The 25,796-nt window shown below is 45.4% G+C and overlaps 1 protein-coding gene across 1 annotated transcript in view; it reads left to right on the top strand.

The window, feature by feature from the left end:
* SREK1IP1 (SREK1 interacting protein 1) overlaps window positions 1-25,796 on the top strand; it is a 99,785-nt gene that overhangs the window by 26,375 nt on the left and 47,614 nt on the right. Inside the window, exon 2 of the mRNA XM_088444063.1 lies at window positions 25,353-25,400. Coding sequence (XP_088300189.1) covers window positions 25,353-25,400 — 48 coding nt within the window. The remainder of the gene's footprint in view (window positions 1-25,352; window positions 25,401-25,796) is intronic.

The following is a 25,796-nucleotide window of genomic DNA, read 5'->3' on the forward strand; positions in this document are numbered from 1 at the left end:
CAACGGCATTTTTCAGGACACTGAGGACACTTTTTCTGACGTTTCTGTACAGTCTCGGTATCGCCTGCCTAGTGAAGTGGAATCTAGACGGGATTTGGAACCGGGGACACACTACCTCCATCAATTGTCTAAATCCCACTGCACTAATGGTGGATACCGGACGCACGTCTAACACCAACATAGCAGTCAAGGCCTCAGTTATACGTTTTGCTTCTGCTGTCGTACTTCATCCTCCTCGCTAAGGACTGTTGGAGGGTCAATTGTTTAGTAAAAGTAGTGGTGTTCCTACTTCCTCTCTGGGATGATGAACGACTCCCAGCAGCAGCAACAGCAGCAGCGGCAGCAGTAGGCGTAGCAATGCAGGATCCTCCAGAGGAATCCCGGATAGGAGAGTCAGTCATGCTAGTGACATGGCCTGCAGGACTACTTCCGATCCTGACTAAGGAGGAAATTGACGAGGAGGGAGTTGACGGTGTGGTTTGCAGACGCTTGGATACAACAGGACAACGGGATTTAGGTGTCCCTGGACTGCTTACGGTCTTAGCCAAAGTTTCTGAACTTGACAGTAACTTTTTATGAACGCGCTGCAGGTGCCGTATAAGGGAGGATGTTCCTAGGTGGTTGACGTCCCTACCCCTACTTATTTCACCTTTACATATGGTACATATGGCAAGACAGTTGTTGTCCGGATTTGGATAGAAATATTGTCAGACCAAAGAGGTGGAATGTTTGGTCTTCTGCCCAGGCATGACCGTGATGGGCTTTTTCATCCCACGGACAACAACTGTCTCCCCCGGAGCCTGATTTAAACAAACCACATCACCATCAGAATCCTCCTCGCCAACTTCCTCCTCAGCGCCAGCTACACCAGTATCCTCATCCTGTTGTACTTCAACAGTGACATCTTCAATTTGCATATCAGCAAGTGGACTGTGGGTGCTCCTTTCAGCACTTGCAGGGGGCGTGCAAATGGTGGAAAGAGCCACCTCTTCCCGTCCAGTGCTGGGAAGGTCAGGCATCGCAACCACCACCACACTTGGACTCTCCTTGGGGATTTGTGATATCTTCTTAGAAAGCACAGTTCTTCGCTGTGCTTTTGCCAGCTTAACTCTTTTGATTTTTTTAGTGGGAGGAGGGCTTCCATCGTCATGTGAAGCTGAACCACTAGTCATGAACATACTAGGGATCGACCTTAGCCGTTCCTTGCCACTCCGTGTCGTAAATGGCATATTGGCAAGTTTACGTTTCTCTTCAGCTGATTTAAATGTCTTTTTCAAGGTCATTTTCCTGAACTTTGCCATTTGGGATTGTATGTGCCCTCTACTATGACATTGGGCATCGGCCTTGGCAGACGACGTTGATGGCATGTTATCGTCTATGTCATGACTAGTGGCAGCAGCTTCAGCACTAGGAGGAAGTGGTTCTTGATCTTTCTCTATTTTATTTTTATCGGAGAAAGTTTGGTCCTCCATTTATGTTATATCGATTTGATATATACGTGCGGCTAAACACAGAAAATAATTTTTTTTTTGGTTTGGACTGGAGTGTACTTTGTGGGTTACAGCACCCTTTAACGGTCAAGCCAGCCGGCCCTTTACTTATGACACAGGCGCACGCTTGGCACTACTTTGTTGATGCACGTGCGGCTACTGCGCACACAATTCACAAACACAGAAAATAATTTTTTTTTTGGTTTGGACTGGAGTGTACTTTGGGGGTTACAGCACCCTTTAACGGTCAAGCCAGCCGGCCCTTTACTTATGACACAGGCGCACGCTTGGCACTACTTTGTTGATGCACGTGCGGCTACTGCGCACACAATTCACAAACACAGAAAATTATTTTTTTTTTGGTTTGGACTGGAGTGTACTTTCGGGGGTTACAGCACCCTTAACGGTCAAGCCAGCCGGCCCTTTACTTATGACACAGGTGCACGCTTGGCACTACTTTGTTGATGCACGTGCGGCTACTGCGCACACAATTCACAAACACAGAAAATAATTTTTTTTTGGTTTGGACTGGAGTGTACTTTCGGGGGTTACAGCACCCTTTAACGGTCAAGCCAGCCGGCCCTTTACTTATGACACAGGCGCACGCTTGGCACTACTTTGTTGATGCACGTGCGGCTACTGCGCACACAATTCACAAACACAGAAAATAATTTTTTTTTTGGTTTGGACTGGAGTGTACTTTGGGGGTTACAGCACCCTTTAACGGTCAAGCCAGCCGGCCCTTTACTTATGACACAGGCGCACGCTTGGCACTACTTTGTTGATGCACGTGCGGCTACTGCGCACACAATTCACAAACACAGAAAATAATTTTTTTTTTGGTTTGGACTGGAGTGTACTTTCGGGGGTTACAGCACCCTTAACGGTCAAGCCAGCCGGCCCTTTACTTATGACACAGGCGCACGCTTGGCACTACTTTGTTGATGCACGTGCGGCTACTGCGCACACAATTCACAAACACAGAAAATAATTTTTTTGGGGTTTGGACTGGAGTGTACTTTCGGGGGTTACAGCACCCTTTAACGGTCAAGCCAGCCGGCCCTTTACTTATGACACAGGCGCACGCTTGGCACTACTTTGTTGATGCACGTGCGGCTACTGCGCACACAATTCACAAACACAGAAAATATATTATTTTTTTAGCACTTGGGGGGAGCACCCCTGATGGACAGAGCACCCCCTGGACAACACTACAGCACTCCTTTAGGACTGGGACACTGCACAGGACTTTGGAGTGGACACAGCCCCTATGGAGAACTGACTGCACAACACAGTCCAGCCAGCCCCTATGGACTTTGAAGTAGTGGACACAGCCCCTATTAACAACAGCAGCACAGCACAACACAGCCAGCCCCTATGGACTTTGAAGTAGTGGACAACAGCAGCACTACACTACACTACACTACACAGCCCTAACTCCCACCCTCCCTCTTCACTGTCCACAGCCGAGTGAGAAAATGGCGCCGACGCGGGTACCTTATATAGGATCCAAAACCCGCGAGACTCGGAAGGCGGGATGATGACGTTTTGCCTCGATTTCAGATCCGAGTCAGGCGGGAAAAGTCGAGCCTGACTCGGATCGGACTCGGATCGGGGGGGTTCGGATTTCAGAAATCCGAACCCGCTCACCCCTAGTAAAAATATATATATATATATATATATATATATATATAATGTGTATGTGTGTATATATATATATATTATATATATATGTGTGTGTGCAAGATGCCGACACGCCCCATGTTAGTACACAAATAGTGGCGCCTGGTGCTCTCCTTGCAGGGATAAATATTTAGACAGTGTATATAGGCGGCACTCTCGGCGACTTAGTGAATTATGAAAATTGGAGTGATTCTTTAAGTCGCCTGGAGTGCCGAACTGAAGATTGTTGAATGATGTTAAGTAGATAGATGAGGTATTTATAGGAGAATTGCTTCTATATTACATAGTTATATCTGTCACAGACTCAGGTGGTGCGGGAAGCTGCCTTGCAGTTGGATGTTAGGTATAATTAGTGATTTACAATGTAGTGCAGTAGTGGCGTATACTTTATCCAACTTGTGTTGTCCTGTCTATTTCATAGCAACCAATGGGTGGACAGATGAGTCTCTGTTCTCTCAAATGGGCTGTTGCTCATGTATTATGGTATTAGCAGTACATAGATGGGCAGAACAGCCTTTGTGATTACAATGAAGGTGGTCAGGGGTCTGATGATGCTGTCCATACAGCCAGAGGTGGCTAAAGAGAGGAGGGGGCCTGTGTGCGGCACTGCAGGACAGGTAAGTATCGCCTATAGGTGCAGGATGTGCAGTATGGGTCCCCCTGGCCTGTGTGCACTGCACACCCTGCACCCATTATAGATAAGCCCACGTGTACAGCACTGTCTTACAGTGTATTCGGTGTGCATCAACTTTTCTTAAGGTTTTCTTTCCTTACGAAGGGGCTGATGCAAAGTTGAATGCAAGTTGTCCTCCATTAAAGCTGCAGAGATGAGAGCAGTGAGAAATGTGTTGGAGAACTACAGGCACCAGCCAGCGAAGGGTCAGGTGGACCTGGATTAATAAGGTGGGAGAACTACATTCACCAGCCAGTAAAAGGCCATGTGGACCTCCATGTATGAGGAGGGAGGACTACTCCTGTAGTGACATTTTCCAAAAACGTCTCAGTGTTTGTTTCAGAGTTGGTCAAAAGGTCATTGCACACTTCCACCCTCTGGGCCTTATGCTTTAGAACCCATTTAGCACACACTTTACGACAGGGGTCTTCAAACTTGGCCCTCCAGATGCTGTGGAACTACACATCCCAGCATGCACTGCACATAGTTTTAGCATGCTGTTATATCAAAAAGGTGGCAGTGCATGCTGGGATGTGTAGTTCCACAGCAGCTGGAGGGCCAAGTTTGAAGACCCCTACTTTACGATATCCCAAATCATTGATTAGTGTTTCTACAGTGCCGTGGCTACATTCAAGTTCATCACTGATATCTCTAATGGTCTAATGGTCACAGGTTGAAATTCCTGAGACCTCGGCCCTGGCAATTTCAACCCGGGTTGACCATTTCAAACAGAAAAAATACCCATGTTGATCAGCAAATTTCCGTAGAAATGCTTGACCCGGTAATTTGCCTTTCTGTCTGAGGGTGGGGGGTCAGGCTGGGACTGGCAAATGCCCGGTGAAAGCCGGGTTTTATGGACCTTTCTGTGTGAAAGTGGTATCGCATATGAAAAACTGCACCTCTCAGCTAAAGCCTTCGGGAGTAAAAATGCACTTTTCGTTTATCACTTTGCCATATACTGATACTATTCAAACCACCCTTTGATAACTGCTTTTTTTTTAATACCACAAATGGAGTCGTTTAGTATTTCTGTCGTTTTACAGGTTTTATGTTTATCGTATATGAGTGCAGAAAATGCAATTTAAGAGCTTTATATGTACGTATTATAAAAAATCCTATAAATTCTTCAGCTGTTGTGCAAATTACCTATTTAGTATAGTTAATAGGCGAAATAGCATCACGTGTTATCCAGCTGGAAACGTCGTTTTGTGTTTTTCAGTAACACTTTCAAACTCGCAAGGCAAGATGTATCGGCAACAGCAAAAATAACCTCCCAAGTGTACTGCACAGCAGAGGGTCCGTTCAATTGGGCTGATGTCCTACATACACTCAGTAGCCATACACTTTATTAGGTACGCCTATTACTGGGTTGGGACCCCATCCCCACGATGGTCTAAATTCTTTGTGGCATCAATTCAACAAGGTGCTGGAAATATTTCTTAGAGCTTCTGACCTGTGCTGACATGATGGCATCATACAGTTGCTACAGATGTGTTGGTTGCACTTTCATGCTGCAAATCTCCAGTTCCAAGACATCGCAAATGTGTTCTATTGCAGTGAGATCTGGTGGTTGTGGAGGTCTTTGGAGTACATTGAACTTCTTGTGATGTTCCGGGAACCAGCTTCAGATGACGTGCTGTGTTACACATACTTGCCTACCCTGCTGCTTGACAATGCCAGTAATCGTGGCATTGTATCGCGGGGGCGGGACTATGATGATGCAACTGCACTACCATACCCCCAGACCCACCCTCCTTTGCCACGCAATGCTGATCCAAAAGGTCGGCAAGTATGGTGTGACAGTGTGTGTAATCCTGCTGGAAGTAAGTTTTGGAAGATGGGTAGGTAGATCAGAAAGGGAAGCACATGGTCAGCAGCACTTCCCGAATAGGTAGTGGCATTTAAAGGTTGCTGACTTTGTATTAATGTGTGCCAAGGAAAAATTCCCCACACTTTAGCATGAGCCTTTTTTATTTTTTTGTGGCTGTTATTAATATGTTTAATATTCAGTGTAAATTCTAAAGACTGTTGTGTGCAGGGGCATATCTATAATGGGTGTAGGGTGTGCGGTGCCCAAACCGTGTACTCTGCACCCATATTTTTTATAACGTACCTCTCCAAAGTCCCGCATCGGCTGTAGCAGCGCTGCACTAAATGCCTAGAAAATGGGCGCGCTAGTCTCCCGGTGACCTGCGCATGCGCAGTAGACTCTGGGGCAGACAGGAGTCCACTGCTGCGGTCAGTGTGCTGCTGGCCGTCGGGGAGAGAGGAGGGGGCCCCCGACGGGGAATGCACACGGGCCCCCTCCTCTCTTAATAGTGTGAGTAAATTCCTTGAGATCAACCTTTTCTGAAATGCTGAGACCAACCTGTCTGCCACCAACAATCATTGCACAATCTACGGGCCTGATTCAGAGCCGCTCGTAAGCGGCTGCTCGTTCCCTCCGAGCGATGTTCGCACATCTGCGCATGCGTATGGGTCGTAATGCGCATGCGCCAACCAGTCAGTGCGGTCGGAAATCGTGTGCTCGCAAAATAGCGAATGCCTGCTAATTTGAGTGACAGGATGAGGCGTTTGTGGGTGGTAACAGGGGAAGGTGCTTGAAAACGGGGAGTGGAGATCCAAACGCAGGTGTGCCAAACGGTCAAAACGGCCATTTTAAGGGTGTGCATAATTAACAAAGTAGCGTCATCGACCACGTCAGTTGGTTGTCTTTTAGCCTGAACTGCTCGCATGATTGCGGTAGGAAAATGCTACCACAAGAATAGCGAGCAGTTCATACACCTTTCGATGTACTCGATTAATCTAATAAATAGTGGAGATGACGTATGATGCGAGCGGCCAAGGGGCGTCTTTACAAAATAGCGAGCCCATGTTTTGTTCGCTCGTTCAGACATAGAGGCGTCAACAGACCGCAAAGAGCGAGCGTTAATTTAAATATCCGGCCCCCGTTTTCAGAACGACCGTCCGCAAATAGGGCCTGATTCAGAGCCGGACGCTAAGTCCCTTAAGATGGGTACACACTAACAAATATTTTGACCGATCAATTGGTCGGCCAGTGTCTACTAGCGATAAGTCTGTGAACAACGTTGTTCAGACATAACGTGTTGGCTGTGCTGCACATCCGATGGCAGATATAACTGTTCATCGGGAAGTGTGTACGGGCGGACTGCCGACCGGCTGTACACATGCAACAGAGGCCGCTGGGAGGGGATGGGACACGCCCCCCCCCCCCCCCCAAGCCAGCAGGACCCGCGCCAGAAGCAGATGATGGTTGTTTAGTGTGTATGAACAGCCATCATCTGCAGATATATCTGTGCAGTGTGTATCCACCTTTTAGATCACATTCTTAACAACTTAACCTCTTGACTATGTCTATATACTTTCAGTTACTGCCACATGATTAGATATTTGCATTAAAAAGCATGTGTACCTAATAAATTGGCCACTGACTGTATATGTAAATGTTTGCTGCCTAGTCCTTGTAATTGTACTAGTAATACAATTGGGGTGATTAGTGATTACTAGAAGATTGCGCCAAAGCAAACAAACTAATAAGACTGGCCCAGCCTATCATTCTGATTAGAAGTAGGTGTAAAGGTGTGTACACACTATAGCGATATATCTGCAGATCGAGTGATCTGCAGATGATGGTCGTTAATGCACACGGAACGACCATCATCTGCATGCTGCAGCGGGTCGGGCCGGCCTGGGGGCGGCTAGGGGGTGTGGCCTAATTGTGGACATCGTGGCCCCGTCCCTTCGAGGAAAAGAAAAAGAAAAATCATTTGCGGCGCTGGGGAAGCGGGTGCTGTGTGCCCCCTCAGCCTGGCGCACAGCCAAAGGGAAGCGCGATTAGCATGATCGCTCCCCCCCTTTGGCATAGGAGACTGCTCCAGCTGCTGCTTTAGCAGCCTCGGACAGTCTCCCAGTGTAGCCCAGCACACAGCAGCGTGTGCTGGGCGGCTGTGACCTATGAGGGAGGGGGAGCGGTAATTAGTACCCGCTCGTGGCTCCCCCCCCCCCCTCCTCCTCTTGGCTCCCCCTGTCGGCTGATCGCCCGTACACACTTGCTGATGGACAGATATGTCTGCAGACATATCTGTTCATCAACCTCTGCAGCACACACCAATGCGATATGTAGTTCACAAATATATAGTCTGTACATACTGGCCGACGGGGGCACGATATATTGGGTGATCAATTGATCGGCCGGTGTGTACCCAGCAAACAATGTGCTCATGTACACAAATATGTGTGTGTGTGTGTGTATATATTTGAAATGTATTAGTATTGTAGTTTATTGTTTAAAGTCCTATCACTACATGCAGCCTTTCCGTTCCTACAAAATCAGAAAACTGGTGCTGGAACCTTTAAAACATATCAAATGATGATGGTCAAAAAATAAAATAATTGATGAGCCCAATTTAAAGTTTCCCTGCGGTGTTCAGAAGTGCTAATGCCCTGTACAATATAATGGAGTTCTATGGTAGCTCTCATTAAGTAGTTAGCTCATTGACGCAAGGAGGCTTTGAGAATACACTTTTAACACTGATTAAAAAGCTGGGAGAAAATACAAAGTTTTCCTCTAGTTCTTTGAGCAGACATTGTGTTTTCTTAAGGTGCATATCCACTAGGTGATAGAGGAACGACAGTATGATTACAACATGATAATCGTACAGTCGTTCCTCATCCCCTGTAGTGCCAACACTGATCGATATGTCGTTCAGTACAGGCACCCACCCTCATCCCCAAACGTGTCCAATCTGTCGTTATCGGCAGATTGACCGGCATGTTCAGGCGATGATTGATGTCGGAAACGACAAACGGTAGCGCGCATCGCTGGTCGTTTTTGACATTTTCATGCCCGATTTATGCACGATTACTGAGCGATTGAATGATAATGATGTTGTTATTGTTCAGTCGCTCATTTTAATCGCCTAGTGGATACGCGGCATAACACTAGTTCTGAGCCCTAAAGCCGCGCATCCACTTGCCGACTAAACAGAGCGATTGATTACAATGCCATAATCGCTCATTAATCGTGCATGAATCGTGCACTAAAATGTCGGAAACGACCAGTGATGCGCACTCCCGCTGGTCGTTTCCTACATCAGTCTTCGTCTGAACATGACTGTCAATCTGCCGATAACGACAGATTGGCCATTTTGGGGATGAGGGAGGGTGCCTGCACTGAATGACTGATCACTCAGTGTGGGCGCCTACTGGATGAGGAACGACTGAACGATTGCGATGTCTTAATCCTCAGACGGCAAGTGGATAGCGGCATAAGTGTGTCATTTAAATTATTTTAACCATGCACATTTTGTCCCCATCTGTATGATGGAATAATGGCTAACGTCCTGAAATGAGGATTGTAGACCTGTAATTATAAAGTCTGCTTTGGCAAGACTGCTGTCATTAGGTAGACTATGGGCCTGATTCAGACCCACTCGCAAGCGGCTGTCCGCTCGCAAGTGGGTCGATGTTCTGGACTGAGCATGCGCACGACGGAGGGAGCTCCGTCGCGCGCATGCGCCAGACGCGACGAGCGAAGGAAAGTCCTTCGCTCGTTGTGTCTGATCAAAGGGGGCGTGCTGTCGATGTTGATTGACAGCACGCCCCCTTTGGTAGGCGTGCCGGGGGCGTGCCTCCCTGACTGGGGCGTTCCCACGGGAACGCCTCCCGTCAGAAGCCGGCCCACTGGCATCACTAGTGATGTCAGTGGGAGTGATTTTCGCTCTGATAGAGCCAAAATCACTCCGGAGCTTGCGGTTGAAAACCTCAACCGCAGGCTCCGGCTCGCAGTTTCGATGGTCGCGATGGTCAAGACCATCGCGGCCATCAAACTGCACGCTCGTATAGCCTGTGGGTGGTGACCCACAGCTATACGAGCGTCCAGGAGGACGCTCCATTTTCATGGAGGCCGGCCCTCATTCAAAGCGTGCGTTCTGCTCAGAGCGTACGGCTCTGAATGAGGGCCTATGCTTCTTGTTTTCAACCTGATAAGATCGAAACGTACAGGGAACTACAGTATTGCAGAAATATAAAAAAAAAAAAATTGCCAAAATTTATGTACGTAAGTAAGAGAGGCATATTGGGTAACAAAAAATATGTTAATAAAAAGTAAATATTTAGCATCCAAAAAACTTATTTTCCATATCTAGTCTAAATCATTTTTAAATGTAATTGCATTAGTTATAGAGTCGCACAAATTCTCAGGCGCTTTACCGTTCCAAGAGACAGGCTACTTCAGTGGTTCCCAAACTCTGGGCCTGATTCAGACCCGCTCGAAAGCTGCCACTCGTTCGCTCCGAGCGATGTTCGCACATCTGCGCATGCATATGGGTCGTAATGCGCATTCGCCAACCAGTCAGTGCGGTCGGAAATCGTGTGCTCGCAAAATAGCGAATGCCTGCTAATTTGAGTGACAGGATGAGGCATTTGTGGGTGGTAACAGAGGAAGGTGCTTGAAAACGGGGAGTGGAGATCCGAACGCAGGTGTGCCAAACGGTCAAAACGGCCGTTTTAAGGGTGTGCATAATTAACAAGGCAGCGTCATCAACCACGTCACTTGGTTGTCTTTTAGCCTGAACTGCTCGCATGATTGCGGTAGGAAAATGCTACCACAAGAATAGCGAGCAGTTCATACGCCTTTCGATGTACTCGATTAATCTAATAAATAGCGGAGATGACGTATGATGCGAGCAGCCAAGGGGCGTCTTTACAAAATAGCGAGCGCATGTTTCGTTCGCTCGCTCAGACATAGAGGCGTCAACAGACCGCAAAGAGTGAGCGCTCAATTTAAATAGCCATCCCCTTTTTCTGAACGAGCGTCCGCAAATAGCGTCCGGCTCTGAATCAGGCCCTCTGTCCTGAAGGCATCCTAACAGTCCAGGTTTTCAAGCTATCCATACTTAAGCACAGGAAATTAATAAGTGCCTCAGTCAGTTTGATGATACCATCTATGCACGAGCATGGATATCCTTTAAAACCTGGACTGTTAGGGTGCCTTAAGGGTGACTTTGGGAACCCCTGGGCTACTTGCTTCCTTATGCTAATGCAAGAATCCTCCCGTTTATGCCAAAGATCCGCGCGTCTGCATGTGGAAGCCCATACACTGTTTAATGTCCATAACCATTAGTACCTGGACTTGCACCCACCCCATGCTGGGGAAAAAAGACCTGTCAAACTGACGTCCCATTTCCGTACGCACGCTGTGATCGAGCACTGAATTCGATTTACAATCCCAGAAGATGGAGCAGTTTCATGTGATCACAGCACAACAAAGTTATTGTGCCACACAGTGGCGCTGGATATACAAAAAAAATTGTGATCTATAAAACATATAAATATAGAAAAATATACTCAGTCCTTTTTAAGGAGATATTGTCATTCTGACCATCAATCCTCTAAGAATTTCTAAGCGTTTCCAATGGTCTCCGTATGGTACATGTAAAAAAATTACATAACACAGAAAAGATTCCTTAATAATATGAACAATATAGATATTGTAAATCACACTGATATTGGCATAATAATGGTGTCCCTAATCTAGACGTAAAGCGTACCCAGACTCACATGTCACTATGTGAGAACATTCATATCTAGGTTTATTTAATCTTCCCACTCCATCTGTTCCCACTAATTCACTTTCAAAATACAGGGTTTCCAAATGGGGGATTTGAGGTATAGCGTACCTTACTTACATGCAATGTAAGTTGTAACCACTCATAAAGGTTTCTTTATGTAGATTCAATGAATCTTCAATTAATCACCACACATACGTTGTCCTCATAAACAAGGAGAAGAATAGTGTATGTAACTGATCATATATTTTAATGTACAAAAAAAACACAAAGCTCATAAAAATCCAATCAAGACAAAGAATGGTGACCTGATATAATGAAAACAGTGAAGTCCGGAATCCACAGTTTCAATCCTGGTAATCGCCAATCAATAATGTCCAAAAAAGATGTAGGTTCCCTGTGACCAACGCGTTTCTATCTGCTGCTGCAGATCTTTTTGAAGATGTAGGGAACAGATCATACCAGGGCACCTTAAATACCCTATACAATGAATCAATTAACGCAAGTGTCAAAAAGCCCCTATGATGCATACATCAACCTAATTGCGTCTGTATCATAGTGGGAATTATTTCTAATCCACATTCCCGGGTCAGTTCCTATACTATCACTTCCGGGGGATGTTGTTATCAAGTCCGGCGTACAACTCCCTCCCTGCCAGGTCCCATTTGAAAACGTGCACGTTACATCCCCAGAACCATCATGTCACGGCTGCCGACACTTGAGACTCCTGGGAGGAGGCAGGCCTCCTAGGCACAGTAAACTGGGGTGGCTTTAGGAATTACCTTTTCATGAAATCTTGATAGCACGGAATAAAAGTGAATGAGACTTTATGTGAGACGTTGCTATTCTATTTTCCTGTGAATAAATTCTAACAACACTGAGGTTCACATAAGCAATAACGAGTATAGGAGAAAACCCCCCATATAGTCTGTAACACAGAAAAGTTAATATGATAGGGAACCCCGAGTCCAGTATGAGGCTAACACCTCAGGATGGTATAGAGGAGCTTCACGTGGGTGGAACCCTGTAGTGATGGAGATCCGGAGCAGAGTGAGCCCTGTGATGCGGTGAAAGACGGAGCAGGATTGAGCCCTGTGATACGATGAGGTCGGAGCAGGGTTGAGCCCTGTGATGCTGTGAGGTCGGAGCAGGGTTGAGCCCTGTGATGCTGTGAGGTCGGAGCAGGGTTGAGCCCTGTGATGCTGTGAGGTCGGAGCAGGGTTGAGCCCTGTGATGCTGTGAGGTCGGAGCAGGGTTGAGCCCTGTGATGCTGTGAGGTCGGAGCAGGGTTGAGCCCTGTGATGCTGTGAGGTCGGAGCAGGGTTGAGCCCTGTGATGCGATGAGGTCGGAGCAGGGTTGAGCCCTGTGAAGCGGTGTGGTCCGGAACATGGTTGAGCCCTGCGGTGTGACTAGAATCCGGAAAGGGACTTTGGAAAAAGTAATCTACCTTTGTGTACTGAAATAGTCACAATCCTGACACATCGCGCTCTGCCTCTATTTCCTCAGGGAGATTTATTGTCCTGAAGCAAGTGTCCATATTGAAGACCTATTGGTCCAAAACATCTCCTATATACAAATCAATAAATAAATATAAATACCCATCAGAATATATAGAAAAGATCCATAAAAATACATGCAAAACATAAAATATCCCCAAATCACATCAAATATGTGAAAATTCGACATATAAAGTGCCTACTTCAATTATGAAATATATATCCAATAAATATATATAATCCAAATATCAAACTCTTTAAACCTAAAATTAAGGACATGAAAAATGTATAAAAACCCTATTATAAAGCCATAAAATGCATAAACTCCATTTCTCAAAACCATTTAGTTTCAAAGTCTTTATTTAGGCCGCCAAGGATCAAAGTTTTATATTTGTAACTAATTTTCACTTGCTTCAGGAGAATACATCTCCCTGATCCTTTACATCGGCCGCGTCAACCGGAAATACGTCACGGACCCGTGGACATTACTTCCGGTTATCCAGAGAGCCTGCGCTGGGTACCCGTTGTGGGTATCGCCTGAGGACATAGAGGCAGAGCGCAATGGTTCCGGGGATGCGCCGTGCACGTTTGCACATGGGACATGGCAGGGAGGGAGTTGTACGTCGGACTTGATAACAACATCCTTCGGAAGTGATCTCATTGGAAGCTAAACATTAAGTATAGGAACTGACCCGGGAATGTGGATTAGAAATAATTCCCACTATGATACAGATGCAGGTTGATGTATGCTTCATAGGGGCTTTTTGACACTTGTGTTAATTGATTAATTGTATAGGGTATTTAAGGTGCCCTGGAATGAACTGTTCCCTACATCTTGAAAAAGATCTGCAGCAGCAGATTGAAACGCGTTGGTCACAGGGAACCTACAACTTTTTTGGACATTATTGATTGGCGATTACCAGGATTTAAACTGTGGATTCCGGACTTCACTGTTTTCATTATATCAGGTCACCATTCTTTTGTCTTGATTGGATTTTTATGAGCTTTTATGTGGGGTTTTTTTTTTGTATATTAAATTATATGATCAGTTACATACACTATTCTTCTCCTTTTTTATGAGGACAACGTATGTGTGGTGATTAATTGAAGATTCATTGAATCTACATAAAGAAACCTTTTATGATTGGTTACAACTTACATTGCATGTAAGTAAGGTACGCTATACCTCAAATCCCCCATTTGGAAACCCTGTATTTTGAGAGTGAATTAGTGGGAACAGATGGAGTGGGAAGATTAAAGAAACCTAGATATGAATGTTCTCACATAGTGACATGTGAGTCTGGGTACGCTTTACGTCTAGATTAGGGACACCATTATTATGCCAACATCAGTTTGATTTACAATATCTATATTGTTCATATTATTAAGGAATCTTTTCTGTGTTATGTAATTTTTTTACATGTACCATGCGGAGACCATTGGAAACGCTTAGAAATTCTTAGAGGATTGATGGTCAGAATGACAATATCTTCTTAAAAAGGGCTGAGTATATTTTTATATGTTTTATAGATCACAATTTTTTTGTATATCCAGCGCCACTGTGTGGCACAATAACTTTGTTGTGCTATGTTTTAAGGGTTAAGTGAGACACTATCCATTGTGCCATACAAGGGGCTGCAGGTGTTGCGCATCCAGTACACAGCTACTTCTTTACATAGTTTCATGCGATCATATGGTGGTTACGCAGAAATGGCCATTTCATAATAAGTGTGGTCCCCTGACGGACAGATCCATCCATTATGAACTAGTAATCTATGTCTGTGTGCGTATACCTGATCCGGTGTGCGTGCAGTCGCTGATTTCTTATGTTGGCACATTCACAATATGCTGAAATTGGTAAGATCAATCCGAATTTCCTCTGACACACGATTCAGATTCCTCCGAATGTGTGCTGAAGCACTTCTCCCAACCATCCAAGAACAGTTTAGTGACTAACAATGCCTTTTCCAGCATCATGGAGCACCTTACTTAATCCCATTGAGAACTTGTGGTCAAACAGATGGACAAACAAAAACCCACAAATTCTGACAAACTCCAAGCATTGATTAGGCAAGAATGGGCGGCCATCAGTCAGTATGTGGCCCAGACGTTGAGTGACTGCATGCCAGGGCGAATTGCAGATGTCTTGAAAAAGAAGGGCCAACACTGCAAATATTGACTCTGCAAAAACTTAATGTCATTGTCAATAAAAGCCTTTGACACTTATGAAATCCTTGTAATTTTACTTCAGTATACCATAGTAACATCTGACAAAAAGGTCTAAAAACACTGCAGCAGCAAACCAATACTTGTGTCATTCTCAAAACTTTTGGCCATGGCTGTACAGCCCCATGACAGCATAGCAATAGTCCCAACAATCAGGTAATATATTAGATAGTATATAGGGCCTGATTCAGAGCCGGACGCTCTGACAGAGCGCTCGCTCTGAATCAGGGCCGGCCTTCTTGTTTTTTAGAACGGCCTCCTGGCCACTCGTATAGCTGTGGGTGACCACCCACAGCTATAGCGAGCGGCCAGGAAGATGGTCGCGATGGTCAAGACCATTGCGACCATCGGGCTTGCGACGAGACCCTTGTGGAAGGGTCTCGTTGCCGCAAGCCCCAGAGAGCTTTCGGCTCTATCAGAGCCGAAAGCTCTCCCACTGACACACTTAAAACCCTGACACCATATGGCCTCAATGCAGATAATGAAGTGAAGTCCGTTATAACACAATAAACCACCATCAAAATATTTCTTTTTCCCCCCTTCCCCTTTCCCCCGATCCTTTATTTTTATATTGAACACGGAGATTGTATACCAACATGGTGTAAATTACCACACCAATAGATTGGTACCATCAATATTTACATGTACGTATAAACAGGGTTCATATAGAGTCTGGTACCACGAATACGTATATGGCGACATGTATTTATACATGCAATTAGATGTATATATACACACGTGCATAGAGTTTTAGGCACAGTATAGTTTTGACCACTCACCTACGTACGGAGAGTATGGGATAACTAACGTTGATGCCATACATATCTATATGCCCACAAATAAGATGGCCGCTGCCCTTACATGACTAATTATACCATAACAAAGATGGCGGCCGCAACAGACTATATAAACCACAACTAAGAGGTCAATCATTAACCCCTGAGGAAGGCACAAGCCGATAAGCGTTGGGAACTACACACCGATCACTCCGATTCTATCAGAGACTCATCATCACAGCGGAGTCCCACTCCTTAGTCTCCTCGCGGCGACGAGTCGAGCCGCCGTGCAGTGCCTGCTGAGCCCAGGAGTTGCACAATCTCGCGAGAGTGCATACACCCGGAAGTCTCGCAGACCGCCGGTGGGGACACAGCTCGTCCAGCAGCGCATCCTGACACGCGCTGCTCTACACAGCGGAGCCAAGGACCGGAGGACCACAGACGGGAGAAGAGGATTTCACTAACCCCGGAGGTGAAGAGACAAGCACGTCGAGGGTAAGTTTTGTGCACCTGGGGGATACGGGACGCCGCCCCGCCAGACACAGACTTGGATACCCCGCGTTTAGGACTTCGAATTGACTCACAGCTACACCTTCCATGGTACACTACCCTAGGTAGTATCACTGACTGCCCTGTATCCCAGTTGATACATACCCCCACCATCCTATATATATCCTGCCCCGAATTCCAGTTCCTATACTGAGATTCATCGCCATCTTGCATATACCCTGCCCCGAATCCAGTTCTCCCACTGAGATTCACCACTCTGCAATAAGTTACACACGCAAGGGGCATTGTGACCCCCTATCTTATTAATTAATAAAATAATCCCTTTTTACACTTTCATCTACTGTGTCAGTTTTACGTATTACACCAAGTGTAGCGCCGACCTCCTATCCACAATTGTTTAAACAGTGTAACATGCCAATTAAAATGTCCAGTAAGATACCCCTGTGCTGTGCCCAGACAGATGCCTAGGATTTGCATAGCAAGATGCACCATGACATCCTTAGCAGTTACTAAGTTAGTAACTAACTGTACATAAAGCCAGAGTGTGTGATCTTTTTATATGTGTTGCTTCCTAAGAAACTGTTCCATGCAAAGATTTTTCAAAATGCCCTGCAGCTTGCAAGTCCCCGGCTGCCCATTGCTGAGTCCCCGCCATGCTCACCTCTCCACCCTCCAGGTCCCAGATCTGCAATGCAGCAGGTAATATTTCTTGCTGTCCTGTGATCACTGGCTCAGCTTCTGACTGTTCCCCCTCCTCCCTGGTGGCGGAGCGGCCTTTCCCCTTCTTACCAAGCAGTGAGGAGGAGGCGCTCCACTGACACCCGCTGAGCAGAAATGCCTGGCCATATTGTCACTTATCTGACTGTTATGCTGTACATCTGGCCCCTGTCTAGCGGACGGCGTGCTGGGGATGAGGCGGGCATCCTCCTCATTGGTCGAGGAGCCACTGCCGCCCGTGCTGATTGGTTGGGGAGATGCTGGGGAAGTTACTGGGATGGCTGCTGCGGCGCACACACAGCGCATCCTGCAGGACCCACTGATTTTTAAATATGTAGTCCCTCTGTGCCTATAGCATGTAAATACGCGTTATAGTGCATATTATGCGATCACTGCTCTCATCTACTCTTATCCCCGTTCTAAAGTGCTAAAATAAATATACATACATATACAGATGTGTCCTGCTACATCTTTGCTCCATACGCCGTATAGCGCGCCCTGCTAGTCGTGTATTGAGTCGCATTCTAATGTACGGAGATGCTGGAAAAGCCGGAGAGTGTAATACAACTTTCTGTCCACCAGATGTTGCTTTTCCTAAACTGCACTGCGCATGCGTACGCTATAGTCGTCATGGATCGAGTGTGTAATAAAGGATTAAACCATCACTTTTGAAAAACAATTTTCAAATGTGTTCTGACATCATTATTACAGTATATTATGCTAGATACACGTATCAGCACGATAACGCCTCATTTTTGAAAAGTCAGTGCCGGTCCGTGCGACATTGTTCTGCAGTGATGTGCGGCACTCACACAGTGATGACATGTCTTAGAACATTGGGGTTTTAAGGGCACTGTAAAAAAACCATCACTCAACTACAAGGGGTATATTTACTAAAGTTCGGGTTTACAAAGTGGAAATGTCGCCCATAGCAACCAATCAGATTCTACTTACCATTTATCTAGTACCTTCCAGAAAATAGCTAGAATTTGATTGGTTCCTATGGGCAACAACCACTTTTCTATACCCGCACTTTAGTTAATATACCCCCAAGTCTCAGACCAAAAAAAGAGGTGTCTGTAATTACAAACTGACTGTGCATCTTCTGCAGCACACTTGCAGCAATGTCAGCACTGTTGTGCTGCTAGGTGTTTGTACAACATGTCGCTAATCTGTACACATCAGTAAGTGCCGGTCACTGCACAGCAACATTGCCGCAAGTGTGCTTGCCGAATGACAGTGTTTGTGATCCAAAGACACCACTTTCTGGATTGAGACGTGTAGTTCAGTAATTATTTCATACATCGCTGCTCAAATCCCACTACTAATTTCTATGGCATGCCCTCACTGTGTGAGTGCCACACATCACTGCCAAAATTGCCGATAGGCACAAGTAATCGCACAGGCAGTCTTTCATAGAATAGCCTGCCGTGTAGAATTACTACAGTACTGTACTAAAGACACTGTTTACACTGTACATGATTGTTCCGCCTGTCGGTTCTTACTGTACTTTTGTAGTCTGTAGTGCCATATCCATCCACTGCTGTATTATTCACCACTGTAGTTTTAATCAGTGGCGCACTAGCCACCGAGTGGTGAAGATGTATATCGCATGCCGTGGATACAGGAGCTCATTCAGAACTGCTCACAAGATGCGGCCGCTCGCTGGCAAAAAGGGGCCAGATATTCAAATATTACGCTCGCACTGCGTGGCGTAAGGACGCCCTCTATGTCTTAGCGAGCTACGGCACTGAGCGCTCGCTAGTGTATAAAGACGCCCCCTTTCCCCTCTCAACACGCGTCATCTCCTGGAATTGTAGGATTAATCGGTAACATCGAGAGCCATCGGAGCTGCTCGCAGCCCTTGAGGTAGCCTTACCCCGCCACAAGCACTGCGATCAGTGCTGGCTGAAATACATGCCGGTGATGTGTACCATGACGCCACTTTGCTAATTATGAGCGCCCTTTAAACAGCGTTTTGTTTGCCTGACACGCCTGTGTCCACAAAACCACTCCCACGTTTACAAGCACCTTCCCCTGTAACCACCCACAAATCTGTCGCTCAAAGTAGCGCTCTGGCTTTGTGTTACGAGCGCACGATTCCCCATCGCAGTGACTGGCTTACACATGCGCACTGCGACTTATACGCATGCGCACTGAGCAACGAATGCCCGGCAGCGAGCGAATGCTGCTTGGCGAACGGGTCTGAATCAGGTCCACTGCTCAGTCTCAATGTGCCTTACCGCGTCTCACCGAGGTATTCTCATGCCACGACTTAGGAGCCCCCCCCCAAGAGAAGAAAACAGAATTCCAATGTTAATCCTCAAATTCCCACAGTGTTTATTGCCCCATACAGCGAGTTGTCACAGCAACATTTCGGGCAGCTATGTGCCCTTTATCAAGCCACCAGAGTAACTGACTAGTAAAGGTAGAAATGGGCACTCCTGTATAAATATTTTATACATATTTTTGTGTGTGTGCTTTGGAATGGGGACTGGAGTAGATGAGAGGGAGAAGCATAAATCATGCTGCTGTCGCCATAGTTCATGATGCGCTTTTTTATGCTTCAATGATGCTTGTTTATGACTGATGATTTTCTATTAATGCTGCAATTGCTGTGCTGGTTTATCTGGTCTTGGCTGGATTGAATTTGAATTTTTTGCTATTTATGACTGAGAGCACCCATATAAGAACATGTTAGAGTGTGCATTGCTTGAAGGCACTCAAAAGGGACTTTGAAATGGAACCTTTCTTATCTAACAAGGCTCAGCTGTGACATTTTGGAGAAACCAACATTTTCTCTTACATGTACGAGTAATATTGTGTTTTCAGCTGCATAGCTACAAGCTAGTATTTCCTATGTAATCTAATTTCTATCCTGAGTAGGTTACTGGCTGCTGATTCTGGCTGTTGCCGTGTTTGTTATTTTGTAATCTACATTTTTTTTCTGATGTTAGGTGGTATTTTTAGTAATACGCATTTTCTCTCTGTTGGACTATGATATATATTTATATTAAGTTTAACTATAAATGGGTCTAATTGGTTTGGGGCATGATTCATTACCGAACTCAACTGCAATTACACACGCAATTGGCCGATTGTTGTGTTCTGCTTATGCATTGGAGTGCGCGAAGACTGCGATCGCAGTGACTACACAGACCCATGATTGACTGGAAGTGACCGCCTGGGCGAAACGCAGGTCTTCCAGTGCGTTTGAACGCCGTTACGGGGGCGTGCATAAATTGGCCACTGCTGTGCCATACGCAGCTTGGACTCCGATGGTTTCGCAGACTTGCAAAGTATTAATAAGGTAAAGTGGGCGTCCTTATGTTAGGCTGCGATGACATTGCGATTGCAGTCATTAGCATATTTTCACAGTGAGACTGCGTGCGTAATGGCAACTGTGATCGCAATAGCTATCTGTAATGAATCAGGCCCTCGGTCTCTACTTGCTATATTTTTGTACTTTTTGTTCATTTAAAGTTGATTGGCTTTATCAAATTAAGATTGGTGTGATCCAGTGGCGTCCCTGCCGTATGCTGTAAAAAAAGGGTGCATGGCCTCGTGGCCCGAACCCCACCTCCCTGTTTTAATAACTCCAAGGGTCCCGGAGATGTGGACTGCCCCAGGGGACCAGTCTTTTTGCAGTGCTCATAATTCTACTGCTCACTGAAGTCGAGACTTTGGTGTCACCCCTCAGTGGGTGACCCGCACCCCCCTTGGGACGCCACTGGTGTAATCGCAAGCATTTAAGGAAAAAAACTGAGGCTATGATGTAGCTTGAAATTGGAGTTAGTTTAAATGTCACTGCTGTGCCTTGTTATATAAGGTGTACACACACAGACACACACACACCTCCCCCCCTCCCCCTGGATGGGGCTTGTTGTCCGATTCTTAACATTCACATACGGATGACTAGTCCCGCTCGTTGTCCACAGAAAAAGGGGTGAACTTTTTCTGAAAATCCACTTCTTTTCTAGATCCTATAGGATCCACACTGCTGCTGTCCCAAGCTTCAGTTGTCTGGTTGTACAAAGTGTCTACGCCATGTTTGTTTTCAAGTCTGCACCTAGTCATTGTGTAGTTCTGTAAATTTCTTGCAGTGACTATAAGTGGTAAACCTCCGCTGAATAATCCCCTGAAATGTGTGGATAACAAATGCTTTCTGAACACTCCACTGCAGTCTATTTTTATCCAAGTTCTATAGCATCTATAACCTTTTATGCATGTTCTTGATTTTGTTTTTATGTTGGGCAGAGTTAAACATAAATGATTTCCTCTATAATGTTTTCATCTATATTTGTGATGGAAAATAAATCTGTCTATTCATCTTAGTAATAGTGACCCGGTCATTGCCATGGCATAACAGGTGGGTGGTTTTAGATGTTTACATCATGGTGGGAGCAAAACAGAATAACTCCATTGCCATGAATATTACATAGAATTGTGCAGCTACTGAGATAGAAGCTTCCAATATGGACAGGGACCAGTCATAGGGCTATGTTTAGTAATTGTCTGGTCCTCAAAGCTGCCATTTTACAGTGGTTTGATTTAAAACAGTAATTATATTAAATGCAAAACGCGATCGCCATTTTAAACCCTTTAGACAAAACAGACAGAAATCAGTGGCTTTGAAAACTTCTACAGTGCATTCGGAAAGTATTCACAGCGCTTCACTTTTTCCACATTTTGTTGTTACAGCCTTATTCCAAAATGGAATAAATTCATTTTTGTCCTCAAATTTCTACACACAATACCCCATAATGACAACATATAAAGTTTAGTGTTCACTCTAGCTCCGGCGGCAGGCAGGGCGCTGGAGCTAGAGAGGGCAACTTTGTGCGTGCGCCCAAAAGAGGGGCGTGGCCATGAAAAGGGGGCGTCTCTATAAGACTCGTCCCCTTTTCGTCATACTTGGGGGCGTGCCCGGCACTTACAGACACGCCGGGCAGCCCCCAAGCGCTGCAGACAGTGAGAATAGATGCCGAGCGCATGCGCCCGGCTTCTATTCTCCGGCGGTAACCAGGTCACCGCACATTTCTCCACCCGCGGGACACTGCGTCCCCCGGGTGAAGACTGCACCCGCAGGCTGTGAGGGCAGAGCGCTTTTTGCCCTCCTTCTGGAGGGCAGGGTTCCCGCTAAAACAGCCTAGCGGGAACGCTAAAGTGTTTTTGTTTTTTTTTTAGATTTTTGCAAATTTAATAAAAATTGGCCATGAGGAGGTCATCGGTGACCTTGGTGAGGGCAGTTTTGGTGGTTTTAAGAGATGGAAGGCCAGTTTGTACCTGTGTTTATAAGATAGATATATTTGTGCGTGCGTGCGTGCGTGCGTGCGTGCGTGCGTGCTTGTGTGTCTGTGTAAGTATTTACCTTTTTAAGCTGTCTGAATACCTGATGATTAATTAGTGAATTAAGTATAAAATATGTAATTGTGTATACTCTAGGGTCGCCATTGATAGTGATTACCTTGGGTTGAGTGGAGCACTAATACATAATTAGTTGCTGTAATGTGTTCCATTCTTTCATTATCAAACAATATCTACAAAGGTAAAACAAATTTATTACAAAGTAATTTTTTCCATGTCTAAAGCACTGGTATTGTTCAGTATCACAAGTCATCATTAATCTCTATTTGAATCCATTCTGAATGAGAACTGCGTTGACATGGTTTAAATATTAATGTATGATTATATAGTGGATGAATAATGTATTACTCGAAGTCAATATGTGTAATGTAATTCTATAATGTGAATAGTTTGTGTGTTTTTAAATGTATTGACTACCATATTGATTGTATAATTACTGCTGAAGTGATATTTGCTTAAGTGACTTCTGTTAGGTGGCAGCTTTTCATTTTTCTTATTATTTATTTTATTAATAATAATGAATAGCAGTAGGTTATTCTGTGAGTAGAAGAGCATGTATGTCACAATGTATAAACCATTCTGATCCATTAACTTGAAATAAATGTCACACAAATATCCTCTTTCGATAAGAACTATCGAACGCCTGTGGAATATCATGGTGGTTAATCAAGTTAATGAAACCAGCTAGCATGCTAAACAGCCTGATCAGCCTACGGGCCAGATTCCATGCAGTCTGCATGTTTCACATCAAAGCTCTCTGTATCTGTCCTGTATCCCACTGTCTGCAAAACATGGCTTGTGAATGACTGGTATAATGTATGTTTACTGTGTAGGACAGTTGGTAAAGAGCTTGGTCACCCAGAGTCTCATGTAGTGGTGGATTATGATGAGCGAGAATGGGGCAGCTGTCTTAGGCCCAGAGTGGTAAGAGTGCCCACAGCCCCAGCAGCATTTGTGCTTGGAATGTTATTGGCTGTTAAGCTGGGTACACACTATACCAGTGTTGGCTAACCTTGACACTCCAGCTGTTGTGGAACTATATATCCCAGCATGCCCAGCCACAGTTTTAGCATGCCCTAATAGCAAAACTGTAGCAGTGCATGCTGGGTTATGTAGTTCCATAACAGCTGGAGTGTCAAGGTTAGCCAACATTGCACTATACGATGTAACTAAAAATGCAACGGTCGTCCCAATGTCACTAAATCCCAGAACACGCACAATAGAGCATACACACTATGCAGTCTTCCTAATGACAAAACGATATATCCTGTCAGGGGATTGTATCCAATTAATGTTTTCTCCTGTACACCCTATGAGATCATCATTTAGATCAAAGATTGAAGCAATGTCTTCTGGTCACATCATTATTTTGGATGATAGAGCTTATTGCCTCTCATTCAGAGTCGATCGCAAGAAGCGATCGCTCACTCTGAATGAGGGCGGGCACTTCTTGTTTTGAAGTGCTGCCTCCAGGTCGCAAGCTAAGCTGTGGGTTACCACCCACAGCTTAGCTTGCGATCAGGGTGATGGTCGCGATGGTCATCACCATCGCGACCATCGGGGCTTACGACCAGACCCTAAGGTTGGGTCTGGGCACTCGTAAGCCCCAGGGAACTTCCTGCTCTGTTTGAGCAGGAAGTTCCCCACTGACATCATCAGTGATGTCAGTGGGGCCGCCCCCAAACGGCAAGCGTTCTGACTGGAACGCCTCCGTTTGGCCGGGAACGCCCCCGGCCCGCCCAGCAAACGGGGCGAGCGCCCGTCGCTAGCTGGGTCTCTCGCTTGCGCACGATGGAACCAGCTCCGTCGTGCGCATGCTCTATGGGGACCATCGACCCGGTTGCGAGTGCATCGGCGCTTGCGACCGGGTCTCAATGAGACCCATATTGTGTATCCAGCTGTATAGTGGCACTAGCTTCGGTGCCCCCACAGACTACATAGCCCATTAGGTGGGTGCAACAGAGGGCATGTTTCTGTACAGAGCATATTACATAGGGCTTGTGGCTTCTTCATGGGCTGACCAGTCACATCTGCCTTGCTGCACTTGGAGCTCCCAGGCCTAACAATTACTGCACTAATGCCTGAACACCACCCTGCTGGCCTTGTGCACTGAACATGAAAACAATTGTGTCTCTGCTATTGGCTTAAATGTGCTATTCTGAATGTTAAAAAAAAATGATACCTACTGTACATTAAGAACTTTTGGAGTGAGACCGTACTAATTATGCAAATAAATTCAGACTGGAATCTGATCTTCGATTGTGCGTTATTCATATGGTCACTGTGGAGGTTTTCTCTTTAGAATCTCAGACTGTAATCTAAAGCTCTCAGCACATTTTGTATCTGCCCCACCTGCAGTGCAGCATGGATTTACCAAGATGAGCAGTAATTTGATCTATTACTCTATTCCCAACTGTGAATCAGGCCCAGTGCCCATTGCCAGTCCTCTTTCTAACCTGTTGGGCAATAGGGCGCTGGACCACAGGACTCCTCTGATGGAGACTGATTTTTTTTTGTGTCCCACTTGTAAGGATCCCTGTTGGTGCCCCATTCATTAAAAATCAATGTGAAAGGGAGGGCAAGTACTGCTGTAATTCGTGCAGTATGACCTATATACTTCTAATTTAACTTTTGTGTTTTCTGCAGCAGGAAGACTTTTGCAACACTTATTGGAATTACCCAACACAAAATGATAAAATAAATGCTACTGTAAAACCAAGTTGCTAAAGACACTGCAAAGGAGATGCTCACTATTTAAAATGATTACTTTTTTTTTTATTATACATACAGTCTTAAGTAACGGAACTTTGTGTATTATTTGTAGGTGTAAACAAGGATAATATCAGAGCAGGATGTAAAAAGTGCGGCTATCGTAAGTATCCATTCTTTAATTTACATGCACACTACTGTAGATATTTGCTGCCCATCTTGTATGTTGGTGCTAGAGTGCAGACGGAGGTGTTTGCAATGAGTTATGCATAGTACATAGTGAAAACCAACAGAGATTGTCCATGGAAGTCCGCAGTTAAAGATCTTTCTTAGAAAATATTGCATCCCTGTACCATGGCATTGTGAAGCAGGGAGCGAGGCAACAATGACGTGATTCACTATGAATCTTTTAAACGTAAAATAGTTATAGCTCATATCTCACAGCACCTAATCATAATAGGGAATGCAGTCACAATGTCGACAATCATGGTTAGCAATTCAATTGTTTATCACTCCAGTAGCACCCGTCTATTGTGACCATTTGTTTTGGGTGATGAGC

This window comes from Taudactylus pleione, unplaced genomic scaffold, assembly GCF_031769625.1.
Source record: "Taudactylus pleione unplaced genomic scaffold, aTauple2 ptg000345l, whole genome shotgun sequence".
Classification (NCBI taxonomy): Eukaryota; Metazoa; Chordata; class Amphibia; order Anura; family Myobatrachidae; genus Taudactylus; species Taudactylus pleione.